The 25,036-nt window shown below is 45.0% G+C and overlaps 1 protein-coding gene across 3 annotated transcripts in view; it reads right to left on the bottom strand.

Annotated features, from left to right (window-relative positions):
• Positions 1–884: 884 nt before the first annotated feature.
• Positions 885–25,036, bottom strand: part of LOC106561606 (cytoskeleton-associated protein 5-A) — a 43,053-nt gene continuing 18,901 nt past the window's right edge. For 2 of the 3 annotated variants that reach the window (XM_014125724.3, XM_014125723.3), the window contains exons 22-44: positions 24,800–24,913; positions 24,446–24,574; positions 24,041–24,235; positions 22,382–22,514; positions 20,275–20,375; positions 19,354–19,476; positions 18,707–18,859; positions 18,196–18,399; positions 14,077–14,212; positions 13,540–13,733; positions 11,965–12,161; positions 11,413–11,436; positions 10,899–11,072; positions 10,076–10,196; positions 9,443–9,622; positions 9,032–9,219; positions 8,741–8,816; positions 6,901–7,089; positions 6,277–6,405; positions 6,075–6,158; positions 4,156–4,318; positions 2,250–2,374; positions 885–2,029 (exon numbers count right to left, since the gene is read on the bottom strand). In XM_014125724.3, coding sequence (XP_013981199.3) covers positions 1,775–2,029; positions 2,250–2,374; positions 4,156–4,318; positions 6,075–6,158; positions 6,277–6,405; positions 6,901–7,089; positions 8,741–8,816; positions 9,032–9,219; positions 9,443–9,622; positions 10,076–10,196; positions 10,899–11,072; positions 11,413–11,436; positions 11,965–12,161; positions 13,540–13,733; positions 14,077–14,212; positions 18,196–18,399; positions 18,707–18,859; positions 19,354–19,476; positions 20,275–20,375; positions 22,382–22,514; positions 24,041–24,235; positions 24,446–24,574; positions 24,800–24,913 — 3,387 coding nt within the window. In that variant the 3' untranslated portion in view covers positions 885–1,774. The remainder of the gene's footprint in view (positions 2,030–2,249; positions 2,375–4,155; positions 4,319–6,074; positions 6,159–6,276; positions 6,406–6,900; positions 7,090–8,740; positions 8,817–9,031; positions 9,220–9,442; positions 9,623–10,075; positions 10,197–10,898; positions 11,073–11,412; positions 11,437–11,964; positions 12,162–13,539; positions 13,734–14,076; positions 14,213–18,195; positions 18,400–18,706; positions 18,860–19,353; positions 19,477–20,274; positions 20,376–22,381; positions 22,515–24,040; positions 24,236–24,445; positions 24,575–24,799; positions 24,914–25,036) is intronic. The other variant, XM_045688456.2, reaches the window with a different exon arrangement.

Consider the following 25,036-nt stretch of genomic DNA (forward strand, 5'->3'; position numbering starts at 1 on the left):
ATCTCTGAGATGTCTTTCCCCGTGAGAATACGACCAAGGGAGGGTCCAAAAACACATTACCGATACGGTCATCGGATCTTAGAATGTGCCAATGTTTGTAAACGATTCCCTTAGTTTGTTCAGAGCGTTTCGAATAGCGGGTAGTAAAAACGCAAGAATGCTTCTTTTTGCGAGACTGTCCTTGAAATATATCATGCTTAGAGTCGTTTTATATTTTCTCAATGGCAGTATTAATCTGACAATGTTTGTACCCCCTCCTCGAATTTTCTTTGTCTCAGCCATATTTCGGTTGAAATCTGATTGTGTATGGGCCTGTTTTTTTTTATTTTACCGTTATTTAACTAGGCAAGTCAGTTAAGAACAAATTATTATTTTCAATGACGGCCTAGGAACAGTGGGTTAACTGCCTTGTTCAGGGGCAGAACTACATATTTACCTTTGGTTACTAGAAGCTTTAACCACTAGGCTACCTGCTGCCCACTGGGGAGCCAGGCCCAGCCAACCAGAATGAGTTTTTCCCCACAAAAGGATTTATTACAGACAGAAATACTCCTCAGTTTCATCAGCTGTCCGGGTGGTTTAGATGATCCCACAGGTGAAGAAGCTGGATGTGGAGGTCCTGGGCTGGCGTGGTTATGCGTGGTCGCCGGTTGTACGTACTGCCAAATTCTCCAAAATGACATTGAATGCGGCTTATGGTAGAGAAATGAACATTCAATTATCTGGAGGACATGCCTGCAGTCAGCATGCCAATTGCACACGCCCTCAAAACTGGAGGTATCTGTGGCATTGTGTTGTGACAAAACTGCACATTTTAGAGTGCCCCTTTGTCTCCAGCACAAGGTGCACCTGTGTCATGATCAAGAATAAAATGCAAAACATAGTTTGTTCAAAAACAAACTTGCTTTATTGCCATTTTCACTACAGATTAAACACTCATAAGAGCAACAATTTAAGACTACTTCCATTTGAATTAAATACAAAAACAATGAGTCAGAATTAGCAACATTCTGCTACAGTATGCAAGATGGGCGCATCATTAAATCAATGATTTAATAAGCAGATTTTAGTAATGCAAACTTTATTTACAAAACATTAATTCCTTCATGCCATGCTCCTTCCTTCACTTTGAGAACAGAATCCTTCAGGTTTTATGAGTCTTAACTTCATAGATGAAAAAGCTCATTAGCAAGTTCAGCAAACAGTGGTATAAACTAACAAGGCCTGGAAACAGGTTTGGGGTCAATTCCATTTCAATTTCAGAAGTAAACTGATATTCCAATTCTGATTTTCCGCAATACTTCTCTATGACAATCTTTTAAAAATGGGAATGTCAGTTTACTTCATGAATTGAAATGGAACACACTGCAACCTTGCTGGAGGCTCAGAGAAGAGACATGTTATGGTTTAACCAAGGAATTCTAAAACCTAAAAAAGGATAGGTTAACTTACACATATTACAGCATTTTGCACATGGAAACTGTACACTATAACCCTAACTTGACACTTAAAAGCATTGAGTGGTTAGCACACATGAGTATATACAAACAATTGTGCCACGATACTAAACAAAAACTAGTCCACTTATAGAATATTATACAATGACAGGTTCTTTTTTTCTAATTTATACACAGAAGAGGGGATTGCCCTGAAAAATAAGGCCAGGATAAGAGCAGGGTTTTGGGGCAGGTAAAGCCAATGCTTGCTGGGTTTCAGGGTGGAGGCTGGCTAACACATTGGATAGACTGGTTATAGAGGTGGGGTTAGGGGTCACTCATTGGCGGTTGCTCTTTATCCGCTCCAGCCTCTTCTTGAGGTCGTCGAGGTTGGCGGCGGGGGACGAGGAGCGTGTGGGGCTGTGGGAGTGGGACTGCTCCTGCTGGAAGTGGGACTCACGGGACTCCTTGAGCTGAGACAGTTTGCTTTGGAGCATGTCTGTGGAGGAGGCCACTGAGGGCTTGGACAGCAGGGACGTGGTGGGACGCATCTGTCCACTGTCCCCCTCCACCTGCTGCAATAACTGAGCCTGCTGTTATGACAGAGAGGAGGGAAGAGGAGAGAATATATAGAGAAAAAGGTCAAGAGAGAACAGGTGATACAGTTTAAAATTGTGTGACACTAGCTATAATATAATGGGGACACTCATCAATACAGCAAGTATTACAAATCTACATCATAATATCAATATATACATCTAAATGTGAAATTGCTAAGCCAAGTGGCATCAATGTGATCAATATTAAACTAACCCTGGAGTTGTTCTCCAGTCCCTGTCTCTGTCTCAGTATCTTCAGTCTCTCATAGTACACTGCAGGTTTCATCTCCTCTCCGTTCAGAGGCACTGAGCCAGAGTCTAGGCCATGTTGGGGAATCACTGGAACAGAGAGAGAAACATCACACTTCAACTCTTCACAGCTACTGAGCTGCTTTTTAACCAGTCCAGCAGATGCATATAATATCAATGAATTGACATACAGTAGCTCGCTACTAGTAAACCACAACAGTAATAACACTCCTTATACCAGAGCACTGGAGCCAATGTTACAGGATTACATTCCCTACTGCTCAGGTAAAGGGTAGGGACTAAAGTCTGTGGGTTGGACATGGTAGACACTAGTCATATCAGATAACCTGTTGAGGGTAGGGGGCAGTATTGACACGGCTGGATAAAAAAAAACATACCCGATTTAATCTGGTTACTACTCCTGCCCAGTAACTAGAATATGCATATAATTATTGGCTTTGGATAGAAAACACTCTAAAGTTTCTAAAACTGTTTGAATGGTGTCTGTGAGTATAACAGAACTCATATGGCAGGCAAAAACCTGAGAAGATTTCATGCAGGAAGTGGCCTGTCTGAAAAGGTGTCGTTCTTCTTGTCTCTGTTTATTGAAGACTGAGGATCTTAGCTGTCCCGTGACACTTCCTACGGCTGCCATAGGCTCTCAGAAGGCGGCAAAATGCTGAATCGTGGCTTTGCAGGCTCTGGCTGAAACAAAGTAGCGCGTTTGGGTAGTGGCTGGTTACAGTACTGTGAGACTCAGGCTCGTGCCCGCGTCGACCGAAAGCTTTGTTTTCTTTCCTCTGTTTAGCTAAATGGACATTCCCGGTTGGAATATTATCGCTTTTTTACGAGAAAAATGGCATAATAATGGATTTTAAACAGCGGTTGACATGCTTCGAAGTACGGTAATGGAATATTTAGATTTTTTTTGTCACGAATTGCGCCATGCGTGCGACCCTGATTTACCATTTCGGATAGTGTCTGGGACGCACGAACAAAACGCCGCTATTCGGATATAACGATGGATTATTTTGGACCAAACCAACATTTGTTATTGAAGTAGCAGTCCTGGGAGTGCATTCTGACGAAGACAACAAAAGGTAATCAAACTTTTGTAATAGTAAATCTGATATTGGTGAGTGCTAAACTTGCCGGGTGTCTAAATAGCTAGCCCGTGATGGCTGGGCTATGTACTTAGAATATTGCAAAATGTGCGTTCACCAAAAAGCTATTTTGAAATCGGACATATCGAGTGCATAGAGGAGTTCTGTATCTATAATTCTTAAAATAATTGTTATGCTTTTTGTGAACGTTTATCGTGAGTAATTTAGTAAATTGTTAGTGAATTCGCCGGAAGTTTGCGGGGGGTATGCTAGTTCTGAACGTCACATGCTAATGTAAAAAGCTGGTTTTTGATATAAATATGAACTTGATTGAACAAAACATGCATGTATTGTATAACATAATGTCCTAGGTGTGTCATCTGATGAAGATCATCAAAGGTTAGTGCTGCATTTAGCTGTCTTCTGGGTTTTTGTGACATTATATGCTAGCTTGAAAAATGGGTGTCTGATTATTTCTGGCTTGGTACTCTGCTGACATAATCTAATGTTTTGCTTTCGTTGTAAAGCCTTTTTGAAATCGGACCGTGTGGTTAGATTAACGAGAGTCTTGTCTTTAAATAGCTGTAAAATAGTCATATGTTTGAGAAATTGAAGTAATAGGATTTTTAAGGTATTTGAAAATCGCGCCACTGGATTAGACTGGCTGTTGCGTAGGTGGGACGAATTCGTCCCGCCTAGCCCAGAGAGGATAAAGTATCAAAAAAGGTAAAGACCAATAATTCCCTTTTAATCCTGCAGGGTTATTACCTGTGCTAGAGGACTGGATCCTGCCTTTGCCCTCTCTCTCAGACTCAATCATGCGCAGGCCTCTCTCCACATAACTCTGGAAGAACTGAGACGTGTTCCTCAGGAAGGGCTCCAGGTCAGCGTCTGAGTACTTCTGTTTATACTCATACAGCTCTGTCAGACCCTGGAGAGAACACAACACACAGAGTCACAACACAGAGTCACAACACAACACACAGAGTCACAACACAACACGCCCCCGCCCAGCCAGCCACAACACGCCCCCGCCCAGCCAGCCACAACACGCCCCCGCCCAGCCAGCCACAACACGCCCCCCGCCCAGCCAGCCACAACACGCCCCCCGCCCAGCCAGCCACAACACGCCCCCCGCCCAGCCAGCCACAACACGCCCCCCGCCCAGCCAGCCACAACACGCCCCCCGCCCAGCCAGCCACAACACACACACACCCAGCCAGCCAGCCAGCCACACACACCCAGCCACAACACACACACACCCAGCCAGCCAGCCAGCCACACACACCCAGCCACAACACACACACACACACCCAGCCAGCCAGCCACAGCACACACACACACACACACACACACACACACACACACACAGCCAGCCAGCCACAACACACACACACCCAGCCAGCCAGCCAGCCACAACACACACACACCCAGCCAGCCAGCCAGCCAGCCAGCCACAACACACACACACACACACCCACCCAGCCAGCCAGCCACAACACACACACACCCCCAGCCAGCCACAACACACACACACACACCCAGCCAGCCACAACACACACCCAGCCAGCCAGCCACAACACACACACACACCCAGCCAGCCAGCCAGCCACACACACCCAGCCACAACACACACACACCCAGCCAGCCAGCCAGCCAGCCACAACACACACACACACACACACCCACACCCAGCCAGCCAGCCACAACACACACACCCAGCCAGCCAGCCAGCCAGCCACAACACACACACACACCCAGCCAGCCAGCCACAACACCCACACACACCCACCCAGCCAGCCAGCCACAACACACACCCACCCAGCCAGCCAGCCACAACACACACCCACCCAGCCAGCCAGCCACAACACACACCCACCCAGCCAGCCAGCCACAACACACACCCACCCAGCCAGCCAGCCACAACACACACCCACCCAGCCAGCCAGCCACAACACACACCCACCCAGCCAGCCAGCCACAACACACACCCACCCAGCCAGCCAGCCACAACACACACCCAGCCAGCCACAACACACACCCAGCCAGCCAGCCAGCCAGCCAGCCACAACACACACCCAGCCAGCCAGCCAGCCAGCCACAACACACACCCAGCCAGCCAGCCAGCCAGCCACAACACACACCCAGCCAGCCAGCCAGCCAGCCACAACACACACCCAGCCAGCCACAACACACACCCAGCCAGCCAGCCAGCCAGCCAGCCACACACACACCCAGCCAGCCACAACACACACCCACCCAGCCAGCCAGCCACAACACACACCCAGCCAGCCAGCCAGCCAGCCACAACACACACCCAGCCAGCCAGCCAGCCAGCCAGCCACACACACACCCAGCCAGCCAGCCAGCCAGCCAGCCACAACACACACCCAGCCAGCCAGCCAGCCAGCCAGCCACAACACACACCCAGCCAGCCAGCCAGCCAGCCAGCCACAACACACACCCAGCCAGCCAGCCAGCCAGCCACAACACACACCCAGCCAGCCACAACACACACAGCCAACTTAAAACCGTTCTGGAGTGGTACTGGAAATTCATTTAACCAGTTATTGAGAACGCATTCTCTTTTACAATTAGGATCTGAGCAGGGGGGGGGGGGGGGGAGTTAGGTGTGCAAACAGTAAAACTAAGATACATGAACAGGAAAAATAAAGAAAATACATCACCTCTTTTGTGTTTTCCTTGGAACCAATCTTCTTGAAGATCTCAGAGAGGATGTCGCTCACTTTAGCTTTCGACATCCTGTCATCCTGGAAGCAGTAAGAAGAGATTAGGCTTTATGGAAGCTGACTGAATTATTTTTAATTCAGTATATTGACTTGGTGTTCAATAAATCTAATAATTAGAGGTGGGGTTAAGTGAACAGACCTGTCCTTTCTCTGAGCCCCTGTCAGACTTCATGCCAGAGAAGTTTCCAGAGTGTTTAACCACACGTCTCAGGTGGGCCTCCAGCTCAGACTCATTCCTGTTCTCGATCATGGACATGTGGTCTAGGATCTAGCCACCGCAAAACAACATGGTCAAAACAACCACAACAGCCCACCTATGGTCTACTTAATGAAAACCAGTGAAAATAGACAGCAGTACCTCTGAATAATGAAAACCAGTGAAAATAGACAGCAGTACCTCTGAATAATGAAAACCAGTGAAAATACACAGCTGTACCGCTGAATAATGAAAACCAGTGAAAATAGACAGCAGTACCTCTGAATAATGAAAACCAGTGAAAATACACAGCAGTACCTCTGAATAATGAAAACCAGTGAAAATACACAGCAGTACCTCTGAATAATGAAAACCAGTGAAAATACACAGCAGTACCTCTGAATAATGAAAACCAGTGAAAATACACAGCAGTACCTCTGAATAATGCACTAATAAATAGTAAGGTGGTTCAATTCAACACAACTTAATTGTTCCTCAAGGGGGAAATTAATCTGTGTACATAAAACATAACTGAACCATTGGCTGTGAATGACGTGTGTATAGTACCTTGCCTCCAGTGAGTTTACACAGTGTGTGCAGCAGGGTCTTGAGGGTCCTGTGGGGTACGTCACTCTTCAGCTGCTTGAGCTTCTCTTTGGGGAACACCTTCATGAAGTTGTGAACATCCAGCAGGATGCGGTCCAGATTGATGCTGTTGATGGTCTCTGGCAGTAACCGGATCATTCGCCACAGGCACTGAAGACACAAAACAAAATGAATTCCATGTAACTCCAATCATCAGTTTAGATTGTACAGTCAGTGTAAAGGGAGAAATTCACCACTTTTTAAAGTCAAATTCATTATCCTCCATTTGTGTTAGTTGGGAATACAAATAACAGGAAGTTTATGTCTGACAAAATCACGTGACAATGTACATAGTATGTAGTGATTGGGGGGAATAGATAGTTACAAATTACAATATTATATTGATACTTTGACAGCAAGTATTCATTCTGTAAAAATATAAATAGTAATTGCTAGGTAGTGTTAGCTAGCGCTAGTCGGCTGTACCGGTGTCAAAACTCAGGGATTTTTCATCCTATAGCTTGTTCTCCATTTTGTTTTTAAATAATGAGCCAAAATGTTTTCAGCACTCATTTTCTCGTCTCTCTGTAGCAGACATATCGTGAGCAATGTTTGTAACATCAAATTGTAATAAATCCTCAGTAACGAATCGCAATACATAGAATCATGAGAACCACGATACATATCAGCACCTGAGTATGGTGATAATATATTGTGAGGTCCTTAATAACCTGTTTGGGATAGGGGGCAGTATTTTCACGGCCGGATGAAAAACGTACCCAAATTAAACTGGTTACTACTCTTGCCCAGAAACTAGAATATGCATATTATTAGTAGATTTGGATAGAAAACACTCTGAAGTTTCTAAAACTGTTTGAATGGTGTCTGTGAGTATAACAGAACTCATATGGCAGGCAAAAACCTGAGAAAAATCCAACCAGGAAGTGGAAAGTCTGAGAATTGTAGTTCTTCTTTTGAATCTCTATCGAAACTACAGTGTCTGTGGGGTCACGTTGCACTTCCTAAGGCTTCCATTGGCTGTCAACAGCCTTCAGAAAGTTCTTTCAGCATTCTCCTGTCACTGGGCAGAGTATAGGAGCTCAGTCACTGAGTGGACTGCCTGGGGACAAAGGGATTGGATATGCGCGGTCCGGCAAGTGAGCCGTTCCTTCTTGAATGAATATGCTATTGTCCGGTTGGAATATTATCGCATTTTTACGTTAAAAATACCATAAAGATTGATTTTAAACAGCGTTTGACATGCTTCTAAGAACGGTAATGGAACATTTTGACTTTTCGTCTCTGGTACTGCGCTCGTGCGTTATGCTTTTGGATAGTGCTCTGTACGTACGAACAAAACGGAGGTATTTGGACATAAATATGGATTATTTCGAACAAAAACAACATTTCTTGTGGAAGTAGCAGTCCTGGGAGTGCATTCTGACGAAGATCAGCAAAGGTAAGAGAATATTTATAGTACTAATTCTGAGTTTAGGTGACCCCGAACTTGGCGGGTGTCTGTATAGCTTGCTGTGATGGCGAGCTATGAACTCAGAATATTGAAAAAATGTGCTTTCTCCGTAAAGCTATTTCAAAATCTGACACAGCGGTTGCATAAAGGAGTACTGTATCTATAATTCTTAAAATAATTATGTATTTTTGTAAATTCACCGGAAGTTTTTGGTGGGAATACATTTTCTGAACATCACGCGCCAATGTAAAATCCTGTCCTCAACAGGTTAACAATTCTCAGCCCAAATAGTACGTGAAACGACAAAAGTAAACTCTCCCACAACAAAATATAGTGAAACAGTGATATTACCTTCATGACCAGTTCAGAGAACATAGGTGACCCTGAAGAAGTGGTAAGACTGTCCTGTAGCAGCACTAGAAGGGCGCTGCAGAGACATAGAACAGAGACTCTGTATAAACACTAGATACTGGAACTCACTGGAAACTCCAACATATAAAATCAGGAAACGTAGGATGTTTGTTTGGGGGTAGGTACATTTCAATATGAATAGAAGATGTGAGAAAAGTAGAAATTCCTTATTAAATCAGGAAGAAGGAAAATGACATCCCTGTCAGTCTCAGAGAGTGAGTGGAATCTGACCTGAGGATGTTGGTCTGGTCAGACTTCTCCAGTACTCTGACCACCAGCAGGTTGACAGAGCGGATGAGCTGCTGCCCGTCCTCGATGTCCTCCACCCGGGCATCCAGCATCAGGGTGATCAGACCGTGCATCAGGTCCTTCAGCACGCCCATCGACGCCTCCCGTGCAAGGCTCTCCATGGAGAACAGCTACAGGAGACAGACCCAGGGCAGGAACACAGATGTCAACACCAGTCTACTCTGGTGTGCTTGGCAAAAAACGTTTGGTAAAATGTTTTAATAAATACAATGACAAAGAACAATTCCTTTATAATTTCTCTCTAGAAAGATCTGCCAGGATACACTGACAATCTTCAGGCCTTAAATGGTCGAACAGAACCCCCTAGTGGTGTTCATGTGTAGTCACACTCACTGAGAGCATATTGCCGATGATGCAGCTGTAGAGCTTGAAGATGTCCTTCTTGTCGAGGCGGTCGTCAGCCATGTGTGTGTTGTAGATGAGGCGCAGCTGCATGAAGGTAGCAATGAGGAACTGGTCAATGTGACCTGACATGGCATCTGCCTTGTCCTCCTGCCTCAACACCTCGTCAATCTGGGGACAGGGGGAGGCACAAGGGTTACAGAGAGAATCACACACACTTTGGTACTGTCGTTATCAACCGTTTACTCTCTCCTAACCAGAGCAGAGTACCTCAGGTAAATAGATGGGTGTTAAGAGGTTACCTTACTTCCATTTCTTGTGATTGTGAGAGCTTGGGTAAATAGAATTTCTAATGTATTCATTACACATTGCAACAACGAAAAAGAAAAAAAGAGCTGAGGTTTAAAGTTGAACAGTAAAGCCTGGTATTGCCCCAGTGAGTGATGTTGCTATGCCTCAGTGGAGGCGGCTGAGGGGAGAACGGCTCATAATGTCTAGAACGGAGCAAATTAAATGGCATCAAACCACCTGGACACCATGAGTTTGATACCATTCCACTGATTCTCCCCAGCTAAGGTGCCACCAACCTCCTGTGCTATGCCTACACTAGAGTCAATGCTGTACCTGGGCCAGAGCCTGGATGCTGGTGTTGATGTCGCCACTGGCCACCTGGGAGATGACAAAGTTGATGGTGGACGCAGTGCTGTTGTGGAGGTCGTCAAAGTGGGGCGACACAGAGCGGATCCTGAGGGAACACAAGCAACTCACACCTTAAATAACCATGTGTCTTATGAGATCTCTTGATGATTAGTCTGAGGATGACAGAGTTGTTAAGTCTCTTGCACTTAAGATCCATCAACACACATCTCTCCCAGCCAGCTAACAACATGGCTATTTCAGAACAAAGTAATAAAGTTGGCAGGCAGAGCTCCCAACTTGTGTTGGTAGAGTATCGGGGCTCGGGGCAGCCGGGTAGAGTATCGGGGCTCGGGGCAGCCGGGTAGAGTATCAGGGCTCGGGGCAGCCGGGTAGAGTATCAGGGCTCGGGGCAGCCGGGTAGAGTATCAGGGCTCGGGGCAGCCGGGTAGAGTATCAGGGCTCGGGGCAGCCGGGTAGAGTATCAGGGCTCGGGGCAGCCGGGTAGAGTATTAGGGCTCGGGGCAGCCGGGTAGAGTATCAGGGCTCGGGGCAGCCGGGTAGAGTATCAGGGCTCGGGGCAGCCGGGTAGAGTATCAGGGCTCGGGGCAGCCGGGTAGAGTATCAGGGCTCGGGGCAGCCGGGTAGAGTATCAGGGCTCGGGGCAGCCGGGTAGAGTATTAGGGCTCAGTGCAGCCGGTAGAGTATTAGGGCTCAGTGCAGCCGGTAGAGTATTAGGGCTCAGTGCAGCCGGTAGAGTATTAGGGCTCAGTGCAGCCGGTAGAGTATTAGGGCTCAGGTGGACACTTACTTGGGCTCTGGCATCATGATGGGCTCCAGCAGTTCATCCAGTTTGTGTTGGACCAGGTCAGGCAGCTCACTGACCCGCGTGTGGTCATTCTCAATCATGTCTAGATCCAGCTGAAACTCCTTGGGGATAGAGGGGTGTGAGTGTTCCCGTTCTGCGTTCTGAGCCCGCGCTTGGCTGGTGGAGGGAGGACAGAAGAGGATCATACAGAATCAGAACCATGTCATGGAAACCAACACGGACAGAGAGGCAGGCAGGCAGCACACATTAGCTCTGTTCCAATATCCTCCACTAGCTTACTACTTAGAATGCATGCTCAATACAATGTGGTTTGTTAGTATGGACACTGGAAGGGTACCATGGACACATTAAGACAGTTACTACGAACGAGGAGGGGAGGACACCATAAATTAACTACTTAGTTTAGACTGGTGAGTGTTACATTACAGCCCCATTCTGAGTGCTTCTGGAGGAGAGCAGAGGGCACACTGTCTGGGAGAAGCTCGGCGGTACTCACATCCTATAAGTGCGATACATTATTCTGTCCATGGAGAGCAGAGCAGCGATAAGAGAAGAGCAATTATAAAGGAGAAGAGAGGCTCTGGATTAAGAGACCACACCATGCAACGAAACTGGGAAAACTAAAGGGTGACTGACCAGGGAACACGTGGAATTTCTAATTGGTTCAAGTTAGGTTGGAGGTTTGCATTAGGGGTTTGTTCAAGGTTAGGGTCATTTTAGGGTTGCCCATATTGGACTGTCAATGAGTTGCAGGCCAGTCACATGCCTTTAGTTGTACCCAATGAAACATAGGTTAGAGCAGGAGGAAAGACATTCAAGAGACATTGAGGAGGAGCATTAAAATATTCTTACGAGGGTTTGTAGATCTTAAGACATGGACAGAATGTATTTACCATGAATGTTAGTAATGGTAAAAAAGTGGTACTATCTACTAGATCACCAAACTTAAGTATAGTAAAAACCCCATAGGCAGGTTTGTTAGAAGAGAGAGAGCCATGCTGTGGCAGGTAGTAGAGGCACTAGGCCAGGGACTTGATCCTTCCCATACTTGAGCTTGTTGGGCACTTCTTCCTGAGGTTGCTGAGCAGGCTTCCTCATGAAGGTAGCATTGGGGTTGGAGGGGTGCTCTCTCTGGGGCCTCTCCCTCTCTGCAGCCTGTCTGTTGGGTGGTGGGGCAGCTGTCGTGGTCTTCTTAGCCGAGCGCTTGACCCTCTCCTCTAACATACTCATCTCCTTCTCAGACAACTGCAGGAGAAAGACAGGATGTTTGAGATTAACACCGGAGATGATATATCCAGAGGGGTCTAGTCCAAAGCAGGATAGTAAATTGGCCAACTTTGATAAACATTCAGATTTGAATGGTTCATTAATAAATTAAATGGGTTGTTGGTTGAAACAGTCCATTCCCATTTCAAGCATATCTTTTCAAATGTATTCATTCCAGAAGATTTAAGCAAGTTAGCTGGTTAACTCATTGATCCTGCGTTGTGACATACCCTCTATTGTATTGAAGTTTACACTGTGTACAAAACATTATGAACACCTTCCTAATATTGAGGTGCGTGTTGCAGTTCTCGACACTCAAACCGGTGTGCACTTGGCACCTACTACAATACCGCATTCAAAGTGATTTAAATCTCGTCTTGCCCATTCACCCTCTAAATGGCACACATGGCCCTCGCTACCTATTCATCGCCAGACTCACTGGCTCCAGGTCATCTATAAGTCTATGCTAGGTTAAGCTCCGCCTTATCTCAGCTCACTGGTCACGATAACAACACCCACTCGTAGCATGCGCTCCAGCAGGTATATCTCACTGGTCATCCCCAAAGCCAACACCTCCTTTGGCCGCCTTTCCTTACAGTTCTCTGCTGCCAATGACTGGAAGGAATAGCAAAAATCACTCAAGCTGGAGACTTCTATTTCCTCACTAACTTTAAACATCAGCTATCTGAGCAGCTAACCGATCGCTGCAGCTGTACATAGCTCATCTGTAAAAAAGCCCATCCAATCTACCTACCTCATCCCCATATTGTTTATATTTACTTTTCTGCTCGTTTGCACACCAGTATTTCTACTTGCACATCATCATCTGCACATCTATCACTCAAGTGTTAATTTGCTAAATTGTAATTACTTCGCTACTATGGCCTATTTATTGCCTTACCTCCTCACGCCATTTGCAGACACTGTATATAGACTTTCTTTTTTTGTATTGTGTTATTGACTGTACGCTTATTTATTCCATGTGTAACTCTGTGTTGTTGTATGTGTCGCACTACTTTGCTTTATCTTGGCCAGGTCGCAGTTGTAAATGGGAACTTGTTCTCAACTAGCCTACCTAGTTAAATAAAAGTGAAATAAAAATAAAATACACAATCCATATCTCAAGGCTTGAAACTTCTTTAACCTGTCTCCTCCCCTTCATTTACACTAATTGAAGTGGATTTAACAGGTGACATCAATAAGGGATCATAGCTTTCACCTGGATTCACCTGGTCAGTCTGTCATGGAAAGAGCAGGTGTTCCTAATGTTTTGTACACTGTGTTTCAGTACATTGAGGGCTCGGGGCAGGGGGAAATATAAGTATCTTACATTGCCAATGGAATAAATGTATCTTACATTGCCAATGAGTTTGTAGACTTGGTCGCCACAGACGTTGTACACAGCCACCACTGTGTTGAGGGCAGCATTGCGTACTGAGTTGTCCCTGTCTCCGATGTGAACAGCGATCTCTTTCAGGGACTTGGCCGGTGTTGGCTGACACACGTTCATCCCATAGTTTTCTATCAGACAGCCCAGCTCCTCAAGACATTCTGGGGAAATACAGGGATAGATGGATGGTAAGATCTGGAGCTTTTCAGACAGGAACGTCACATTTCAGGTATTCAGACAGTTTCCCCAAACACAGATTAAGCTTAGTCTTGGACTAAAACATCTTTTAATATCCCCCCATAAAATGGAATAGCTTTTATCCAGGACTAAGCATAATCTGTGTCTGGGAAACTAGCCCATAGAGTATTTATTAAGAACCTGAATGTTCTTACAATGAATTACAACATTTCTGACATAATCACTTACTGTAATGAATTCTAGAACCTGTTTAAGTCTTTATAGCCTTGGTCAACCTCAGTCACAACAAAGAGATTTTTTACTTACCAGCTCTCTGTTTGGAGTTCTTGGACTTGGTCCCGTCCATGAGGAATGGGAAGACTTTGCTGGCGGGGTAGACCTTACACAACATGGTGAGGATGGCACGCACATCTTTACGCACCACATCCTTCGACTCTCCAACCTGGCAGGTGAAAAAGGGTTACAGATGGTTAGTCAATAGTCATATTGGCATTTGCAGCTTCACCGTGTATCGAATTTTCTACTATACCTTTCCTTTTTTGTTAAGACTTGTTGTTTTTTATTTAACTAGGCAAGTCTATTAAAAACAAATTCTTATTTTCAATGACGGCCTAGGAACAGTGGGTTAACTGCCTTGTTCAGGGGCAGAACTACAGATTCTTACCTTGTGAGCTCGGGGATTCGATCCAGCAACCTTTTGGTTACTGGCTCAACGCTCTAACCACTAGGCTACCTGCCACTGAAATTCATACATGAAAACAACTTTTACGGCACAATTCACAGGGGACGCCCTACTTGGAGGACGAGGTGGCGGGACGCCCTACTTGGAGGACGAGGTGGCGGGACGCCCTACTTGGAGGACGAGGTGGCGGGACGCCCTACTTGGAGGACGAGGTGGCGGGACGCCCTACTTGGAGGACGAGGTGGCGGGACGCCCTACTTGGAGGACGAGGTAGGACAATGGTCACCAACCTTTTGAGTCAAGATCACTTTGAGTCCAAAAGCAAGCAGAGCTATACCGCTCAGATTTATTTTTATTTTTTTATAAACATGGCTTAAAAACGTAAGCCTACACATTAACCCATTAAAAACGTAAGCCTACACATTAACCCATTAAAAACATAAGCCTATGCTACATTAACCTACTAAAAACAGTTTGTTTTATAGCAATGAGGTTTGTACAGTAAGCTATAGGCCCAATACATTATCACTGCATATTGGCAATGCTTGAATTACCCTGCCATTGTTCTTCACAGATCATTATGAAATTATTTCAACATTTTAGGTATATGATCACACTGGTAATACACTGCTCAAAAAAATAAAGGGAACACTAAAATAACACATCCTAGATCTGAATGAATGAAATAATCTTATGAAATACTTTTTTCTTTACATACCGTAATTTCCGGACTATTAAGCGCACCTGAATATAAGCCGTACCCACAGAATTTTAAAAAATATATTATTTTGAACATAAATAAGCCGCAGGTGCCTACCGGTACATTGAAACAAATGAACTTTACACAGGCTTTAACGAAACACGGCTTGTAACAAAAATTAAAAATTAGCAGTAAGCTTTAGTTGTCTTTTTGCACTGAGTCAATTCCACACGCTGCCGTTTCCAACGTCTTATCATCGACTCATTAAGACCAAGCTTCCGTGCAGCAGCTCTATTTCCTTTTCCAACAGCCAGATCAATCGCCTTCAACTTGAAAGCTGCATCATATGCATTTCTCCGTGTCTTTACCATGATGAGGGTGACAAAATGACTACCGTAATCAGAATGATGGGAAGTTTGAGAGCGCTCGATTTAATCTAAACAGTAAACAAAAAAGTTGTTTGACCTTTCATTGGTCTAATGAAAGCTTCATGCCGGCAAAAAACTGAGCACGTCACAGAAAAAAAAAAAAATTGAAAGCGGGAAAAATCCATATATTAGCTGCGTCATTGTTTAAGCCGCGAGGTTCAAAGCCTGGGAAAAAAGTTGCTGCTTATAGTCCGGAATTTACGGTAGTTGAGTGTGCTGACAACAAAATAACACAAAAATAATCAATGGAAATCCAATTTATCAACCCATGGAGGTCTGGATTTGGAGTCACACTCAAAATTAAAGTGGAAAACCACACTACAGGCTGATCCAACTTTGATGTAATGTCCTTAAAACAAGTCAAAATGAGGCTCAGTAGTGTGTGTGGCCTCCACGTGCCTGTATGACCTCCCTACAACGCCTGGGCATGCTCCTGATGAGGTGGCGGATGGTCTCCTGAGGGATCTCCTCCCAGACCTGGACTAAAGCATCCGCCAACTCCTGGACAGTCTGTGGTGCAACGTGGCGTTGGTGGATGGAGCGAGACATGATGTCCCAGATGTGCTCAATTGGATTCAGGTCTGGGAACGGGCGGGCCAGTCCATAGCATCAATGCCTTCCTCTTGCAGGAACTGCTGACACACTCCAGCCACATGAGGTCTAGCATTGTCTTGCATTAGGAGGAACCCAGGGCCAACCGCACCAGCATATGGTCTCACAAGGGGACTGAGGATCTCATCTCGGTACCTAATGGCAGTCAGGTTGCCTCTGGCGAGCACATGGAGGGCTGTGCGGCGCCCCAAAGACATGCCACCCCACACCATGACTGACCCACCACCAAACCGGTCATGCTGGAGGATGTTGCAGGCAGCAGAACGTTCTCCACGGCGTCTCCAGACTCTCACGTCTGTCACATGTGCTCAGTGTGAACCTGCTTTCATCTGGGAAGAGCACAGGGCGCCAGTGGCGAATTTGCTAATCTTGGTGTTCTCTGGAAAATGCCAAACGTCCTGCACGGTGTTGGGCAGTAAGCACAACCCCCACCTGTGGACGTCGGGCCCTCATACCACCCTCATGGAGTCTGTTTCTGACCGTTTGAGCAGACACATGCACATTTGTGGACTGCTGGAGGTCATTTTGCAGGGCTCTGGCAGTGCTCCTCCTGCTCCTCCTTGCACAAATGCGGAGGTAGCGGGACTGCTGCTGGGTTGTTGCCCTCCTACGGCCTCCTCCACGTCTCCTGATGTACTGGCCTGTCTCCTGGTAGCGCCTCCATGCTCTGGACACTACGCTGACAGACACAGCAAACCTTCTTGCCACAGCTCGCATTGATGTGCCATCCTGGATGAGCTGCACTACCTGAGCCACTTGTGTGGGTTGTAGACTCCGTCTCATGCTACCAATGGAGCGAAAGCACCGCCAGCATTCAAAAGTGACCAAAACATCAGCCAGGAAGCATAGGAACTGAGAAGTGGTCTGTGGTCACCACCTGCAGAACCACTCCTTTATTGGGGGTGTCTTGCTAATTGCCTATAATTTCCACCTGTTGTCTATTCCATTTGCACAACAGCATGTGAAATTTATTGTCAATCAGTGTTGCTTCCTAAGTGGACAGTTTGATTTCACAGAAGTGTGATAGACTTGGAGTTACATTGTGTTCTTTAAGTGTTCCCTTTATTTTTTTGAGCAGTGTATATAATGTGTTGTATTACTTGTGAGGCACAGTGGAGTGAGCATAATAATTAGCTTTTTTCATTTTACTGGACTGATGGCCTGCATCTGATTGGCAGTGTGAGGGGAGGGAGCAGAGGTGAGGCTGCCTCTCACCCAACTCACCATCTCTCTCTCCCTCCCTCCGCTGAGAAAAGGGGACAGTCTTCCAGCTGATGACGAAACTGAATTCGTCATCATTATTTCTGCATTATTTCTGCCTCATGCGCCAACTTACACCAAGTTACTCGGAGGAAGGAATGACCAGAGGAAGAGAAATATTCCTTGATATTAAAAAGGAAACAAGCCACTAATAATAAGAAGAATGCAAGCTTATGGGAACACTTTGCTATACTCATTCATTACAGCTGCACCGCTGGTTGTAGCATGAGTGGAAGAAGAGAGAACACACATTTTATGTATTGACAGTGATGAATAACAACTTAAACATGAACTTACTCATAAAAACAGCAGCTAGTCATGGTTTTAAAAGTTTAGAAAACTCAAAGTATCAACTTTGCTGTGTGTTCGAGGTTTCTTATCACAACCTATGGCTTGAGGAAACTGTGCAGACACGGTGATCTGAGCTATCTGATTGGCCAGCGGTAGGTGCCCCTGATTTGCTCCCTAGGCCTGCCGTGTATGCAGAGTTCTACTTTCAGGCACGTGAAATGGTTCATAATGGGAATACCTTTCTTTCCAGGCACTAGGGCTGCTGAAGCAAGTGCACCAACCACCAACAGCACAACCCCCCCCCCCACCAAAGAAGGAACGCAAGGCTTCATCGTTGTTTTTTTACACAGAAATGTTTGGTGATCGACTACGAATGCCTTGGAGATCGACCAGTTGGTGACCACTGAGGTAGGGGAATTACTTACTTTGAGGATGAGGTAGGGATGACTTACTTTGAGGATGAGGTAGGGAATGAAGGAGGAGGCCTCGTATTCATTGAGGTGGTAGTTCTCTCTGCTCAGTGTGGGGAAGAGCTGCTTGAGGTACTCCAGCACCTTCATCAGCACAGTACTGTTGGTCTCAAAGAAACGCAGCGTGAACCACTTCAGGATCAGGTCCAAGCAGCTGACTGTGCCCTCAAGCTCATCCTCCATTCGCTACAGAGTGGAAACATAAGATTGTAGTCAGTCAAGTACACAAGCAACTCCCTTAGGTTTCTAAGAAACACTAATGGTTTTGGTCTAAGAGAAACTAAAAATCAAGATTCGATTTTTGAAGCCTTTTCAGTCTTCAGACTCAAACAACAAAAGCGGTTATGTAGAGAGTGCAGGTCCCTATTGCAAAAGAGATTTCATCTCAGTAACACACACCTGTATAAATAAAGGTTAAAGAAAAAAAGAAAACACTCAACCAAGGGCTCCATCTAATCATTAGTGCGTTTCACTGTCTCCTGCAGGTTCTCACCTCTCCCATGACCCCGATAGCCTTGACCTGGCGTTGGAAGTCAGAAGCATGGAAGAGCTCATCCTGGAGCCATCTGGCAAAGCAGGTGGACATCTGAGTCTTTAGCTGATCCACGTACTCATCTCGTGGGGTTTGGAAGTTCCACTTCAACACCTGCATCACAAGTTAGACGATTATCATTAGTCAAGAATGATAAAATCAGCATTCTTATTCACATTACAAGTTATTTCTTGTTCAGCAAGAAAGGTTTTCAAAGTAAATACGAATTTGTTCTAATATTATTTGGCAGGTTAAATAAAAGGATAAAATAAAACAATATTTTCCTTTACACTTTTGCAGGGCTCCCTTGCAAAAGAGACTTTGCTCTCAATGGGACTCCAAGATTAAATAAAGAGTTAAAATGTCTTGCTCAGCAAACAGTCTTATCCTGGGCATCCAGAACACACTGTCAGGGAGCAGATGAAACATGACTGTCCTTTACAGCAACCTCTAGCTTCCATCTCCACCGCACAATTTACTTTGATTTTTGATTTATTCTTTATTTAACCAGAGAATTCACATTGAGATGTACATCTCCTTTTCAAGTGATTACAAAGAGAAATCTCACACTACTTTTATCAAAAGTGAAAAGGTCAAAGGTGACGTGCCTTCAGCCCTTTCTCTTCCTTTATCCTCTGCTCCTTGCCATTGGGGACCAGGATGAAGATGACACCAGACCGGTCCTCCTCATCCTTGGCCTTCGTGACCGGGGCCTTCTTCCCAAGCACACCCTGAAGACGGGGGAGAGAGATGGGGAGGTTTACAAGACAAAGCACAGAAATAGCATCATTAAAGATCCAAAGGTAGATACAAGCTAAAGGGTTGTGCTCAGAATGTGGTAGAGGTTTAACAGACAGAAACATTACTACAACATGTACAGCTATATATAAAAGCTGTAAAACTCATGTATAGTGTGGTCAGACAAAGACCAAGGTTAAGACAACACCAAAACACCATCCTCTTCATAATGTAAAGAGCTTTGTGATTTCAGCCTGTAAATGAAAAGCGCTATACACTAACCATATTTTTCACCAAGAATACAAAGATGAATATAAAGCTAGATTTAAAAGTCTTAGATACTGTGCAACGCCTTGGACAGAGCGCAGTGTCTGAACTCCCGACACAAGGCTCCACCCAGTTAGTCATTCCTGAGTCACACATTAGTAACACAGTGGTGCTTGACTCAGACCATGTACCTGCTGGCTGCTAGGCTTCCCCTTTGTAAGTCTTTTAGGACTACTGACTATCTTTATACGAGCTCGCAACAGATTCCTGGGTGGCATTCTATTAAATGCAAAATGAAATATCAATTTCACCGAGAGAAAAGCTGGCACATTGTAGGAGTTTGGTGTGCCGAGAGCTGAATGAGATGGTACTGAAATGATATTTTCATGACATTGGCAAGTAAGATTCCCAGGGACTGGAGATGAACATTATCAGTCCAACTATGTGGAACAATGCATCAAATGTAACTACATGGTCCCTGACAAATAAACTTAATACAAAAGAAAAGCTGAACAATTGCACACCTTTTTGGCTGCTCCAGGCTTGACCACTTTCTTAGACTTAGTCTCAGGCTCAGGATCGTCATCATCATAGTCATCAATGACAGGTTTAGGTTTAGACAGACCTGCACAAAAAACAACAGCGGTCAGGAAGTTTCTCTCCACACTCCAAAATAAATAAATAAATATGAAATTGTCAACAACTACAGCCACCCAAGTCATAGACTGTCCTCTCTGTCACAGCACGGCAAGCAGTACCGGAGCGCCAAGTCTGGGACTAAAAAGCTCCTGAACAGCTTCTACCCCCAAGCCATAAGACTGCTGAAAAGTTAATCAAATGGCTACCCAGACTATTTGCATTGCCCCTCCACCCCTTTTCTTTGGCACTGGCTCTATGCACACTCACTGGACTCTACCCACACATTACAACACACATGTTCAAACGTTTGGGGTCACTTAGAAATGTCCTTGTTTTTGAAAGAAAAGCACATTTTTTTGTTCATAAAAATAACATAAAATTTATCAGAAATACAGTGTAGACATTGTTAATGTTGATTTAAAAATGTTATTTTATGGAATATCTACATAGTACAGAGGCCCACTATTAGCAACCATCACTCCTGTGTTCCAATGGCACGTTGTGTTAGCATCTACGTTTATCATTTTAAAAGACTAATTGATCATTAGAAAACACTTTTGCAATTATGTTAGCACAGCCTCACAAGTCCTCAACTGGCAGCTTCATTAAATAGTACCCACAAAACACCAGTCTCAACGTCAACAGTGAAGAGGTGACTCTGGGATACTGGCCTTCTAGGCAGAGTTGCAAAGAAAAAGCCATATCTCAGACTGGCCAATAAAAAGAAAAGATTAAGATGGGAAAAAGAACACAGACACTGGACAGAGGAACTCTGCCTAGAAGGCCAGCATCCCGGAGTCACCTCTTCACTGTTGACGTTGAGACTGGTGTTTTGTGGGTACTATTTAATGAAGCTGCCAGTTGAGGACTTGTGAGGCTGTGCTAACATAATTGCAAAAGTGTTTTCTAATGATCAATTAGTCTTTTAAAATGATAAACGTAGATGCTAACACAACGTGCCATTGGAACACAGGAGTGATGGTTGCTGATAATGGGCCTCTGTACGACTATGTAGATATTCCATAAAATATTTGTTTTAAATCTGCTGTTTCCAGCTACAATAGTCATTTACAACATTAACAATGTCTACTGTATTTCTGATCAATATAATGTTATTTTAAAAATGAAAAAAAGAAGTGCTTTTCTTTCAAAAACAAGGAAATCTCTAAGTGACCCCAAACTTTTGAACGGTAATACACACACACACACACCTACTCTGGTTATTATCTACCCTGATTGCCTAGTCACCTTTACCCCTACCTACATGTTACCTCAAATAACTCGTAACCCTGCACGTCGACTCAGTGCTCCTTGTATATAGCCTTATTATTTTATTGACTCAGTACTCCTTGTATATAGCCTTATTATTTTATTGACGCAGTACTCCTTGTATATAGCCTTATTATTTTATTGACGCAGTACTCCTTGTATATAGCCTTATTATTTTATTGACGCAGTACTCCTTGTATATAGCCTTATTATTTTATTGACGCAGTACTCCTTGTATATAGCCTTATTATTTTATTGACGCAGTACTCCTTGTATATAGCCTTATTATTTTATTGACGCAGTACTCCTTGTATATAGCCTTATTATTTTATTGTGTGACTATTTCCTTTTTTCCTTCTTATTTGCCAATTTTTTTTACATTTTCTTACTTTTCAGGGCTCGTAAGTAAGCATTTCACAGTAAATTCCACACGCACATTAGAAATACCATTTGATTGGATTATTGCTCAAGATTAGAACACTGGAAAGAGAGATCCCCTCCTGGCTGACGTTACTTAGTTGGTGTAGCACATAAGGAATGTACTGGTGGCAGACATTGTGTCCCAAATGGCACCCTATTCTCTACATAGTGCACTACTTTTGACCAGAGCTCTATGGACCCTGGTCAAAAGTAGTGCACTTAATAGGGTGCAATTGGGGATGAACTCTCATCCATCATTCAGACTCATCCATCATTCAGACAGTAATGGAGAGGCAAGCCAACCTGACTTTGCAGTGGGGGCGCCGTCGCTGCTAGACTTGGCTGCGCCAGCTTTGCCAGGTGGTGGAGCAGGCTTGGCTGGCATCACTGCCCGGGCCTTCTCCAGCAGGGCAGACACTGGCTCCTTGGAGGCCGGCTATAGGGAGGAGGAGGACATGGACACACACAGAGTCAGATGACAGAACAATACCCCAGCCCATTGTCTTGTGAGTCCCTACCCAATAACAATACCCCAGCCCATTGTCTTGTGAGTCCCTACCCAATAACAATACCCCAGCCCATTGTCTTGTGAGTCCCTACCCAATAACAATACCCCAGCCCATTGTCTTGTGAGTCCCTACCCAATAACAATACCCCAGCCCATTGTCTTGTGAGTCCCTACCCAATAACAATACCCCAGCCCATGGTCTTGTGAGTCCCTACCCAATAACAATACCCCAGCCCATTGTCTTGTGAGTCCCTACCCAATAACAATACCCCAGCCCATTGTCTTGTGAGTCCCTACCCAATAACAATACCCCAGCCCATGGTCTTGTGAGTCCCTACCCAATAACAATACCCCAGCCCATTGTCTTGTGAGTCACTACCCAATAACAATACCCCAGCCCATTGTCTTGTGAGTCCCTACCCAATAACAATACCCCAGCCCATGGTCTTGTGAGTCCCTACCCAATAACAATACCCCAGCCCATTGTGTTCACACAGATGGCGTCATTCTAACGCAAGTGTTGCCATGAACCACTGCACTATCTGACCTAAGACAATGTATTCTAGCCTCGAAATCCAGACTGAGTTCAGCTCTGTTTTCCACTATGAATCCAGACTGAGTTCAGCTCTGTTTTCCACTATGAATCCAGACTGAATCCAGCTCTGTTTTCCACTATGAATCCAGACTGAATCCAGCTCTGTTTTCCACTATGAATCCAGACTGAATCCAGCTCTGATTTCCACTATGAATCCAGCTCTGATTTCCACTATGAATCCAGCTCTGATTTCCACTATGAATCCAGCTCTGATTTCCACTATGAATCCAGCTCTGATTTCCACTATGAATCCAGCTCTGATTTCCACTATGAATCCAGCTCTGATTTCCACTATGAATCCAGCTCTGATTTCCACTATGAATCCAGCTCTGATTTCCACTATGAATCCAGCTCTGATTTCCACTATGAATCCAGCTCTGATTTCCACTATGAATCCAGCTCTGATTTCCACTATGAATCCAGCTCTGATTTCCACTATGAATCCAGCTCTGATTTCCACTATGAATCCAGCTCTGATTTCCACTATGAATCCAGCTCTGATTTCCACTATGAATCCAGCTCTGTTTTCCACTATGAATCCAGCTCTGTTTTCCACTATGAATCCAGCTCTGTTTTCCACTATGAATCCAGCTCTGTTTTCCACTATGAATCCAGCTCTGTTTTCCACTATGAATCCAGCTCTGTTTTCCACTATGAATTAGTAATTCAAATTATACTCTACCATCTACTGTAATTCAATTGTTTTCAAAAGCTATTCAATGAACTTGCACCTCACCCATTTCTGGTAGATATATTTTAGCCAAGTTATCTTTAATTGAACCTGTCCTAGTCGTCTCTTTCATCCATAACGCACCTTGAGTTAGCGTCTCTAAGTCATCTCCTCCATGGCATAATGTACCTTCAGTTTGCCAGTGGCCTTCAACATCTTCTCATAGCCCAGGTGCATCATGAAGGTGGGCAGGGCGTCCTGGGCCTTCTTCCTCACGTCTCCGTTGCGGTCCTCCAGGCAAATGAACAGGTAGGGCACACACAGCATCAGGTCAGAGGGCACCGTACGCATGGTGGGGAGCTTCTCTGCCAGCCAGCCCAGCACCTGGGGAGAGGAGGGGTTACATGGGTCTTCCTCAAACATGGTTGGAGGTATTATGCTCCCCCTTTTTTTAACAGTCCAAATGCCCCCAGTGAATCCACACAATACCCATGACAGACATCTAACCACATTGTCAGTACACATTACTGCCAGCTACAAGAGGTAGGCTTTAACAGAGATTCTAAGAGATGACCTGAAGGGCTGTGTTTGTACCTCCTGCCTGAGGAAAGGGTTCTCCCTCTTGAGCTCTTCAGACAGGTCCTCTCCCTCCAGCCAGTCCTTCATGCCGGTCTGTTCTACCCAGGCCTGCAGGGTTGTCATGGCAGCAGCACGCACATTGGTCTACAGGGGAGGAGGGGACACAGAGCGCCAACACCATTATTCACTCAATCCAATACAGAGAGTGACAAGTGATTCTGATAACTCTACACTAGTCTATCAATGGAATGAGATTGTTATGCTTGTATTATGTATGTTCTATGCATACAGTATAATATTCTCTATCACATTAATCCTAATGCCTACCTATTCCTTTGTGTAGGTATTTTAGAGTATGATAGTCTTTACCTTACTGTCTCCCAGTACAGTGATGATGGGCATGCCCAGGCTCTTAACATGTTGTTTCAGAGCTGGGCCCATCGCTACGGCTATTTGTTGAAGAATAGTCAGGGTTTGCTGGCACTGGGGAGAGACATAATTCAGTGTCAGAAATACCTACAATATGGCAGGACATCTACAAATGATGTTTGCACTGATACTCCAATATCCTGGAGAAAAACAGATGACTAAGGATCTCTAAAATGG

The sequence above is a fragment of the Salmo salar genome, chromosome 10, assembly GCF_965601325.2.
Source record: "Salmo salar chromosome 10, fSalSal1, whole genome shotgun sequence".
NCBI lineage: Eukaryota > Metazoa > Chordata > Actinopteri > Salmoniformes > Salmonidae > Salmo > Salmo salar.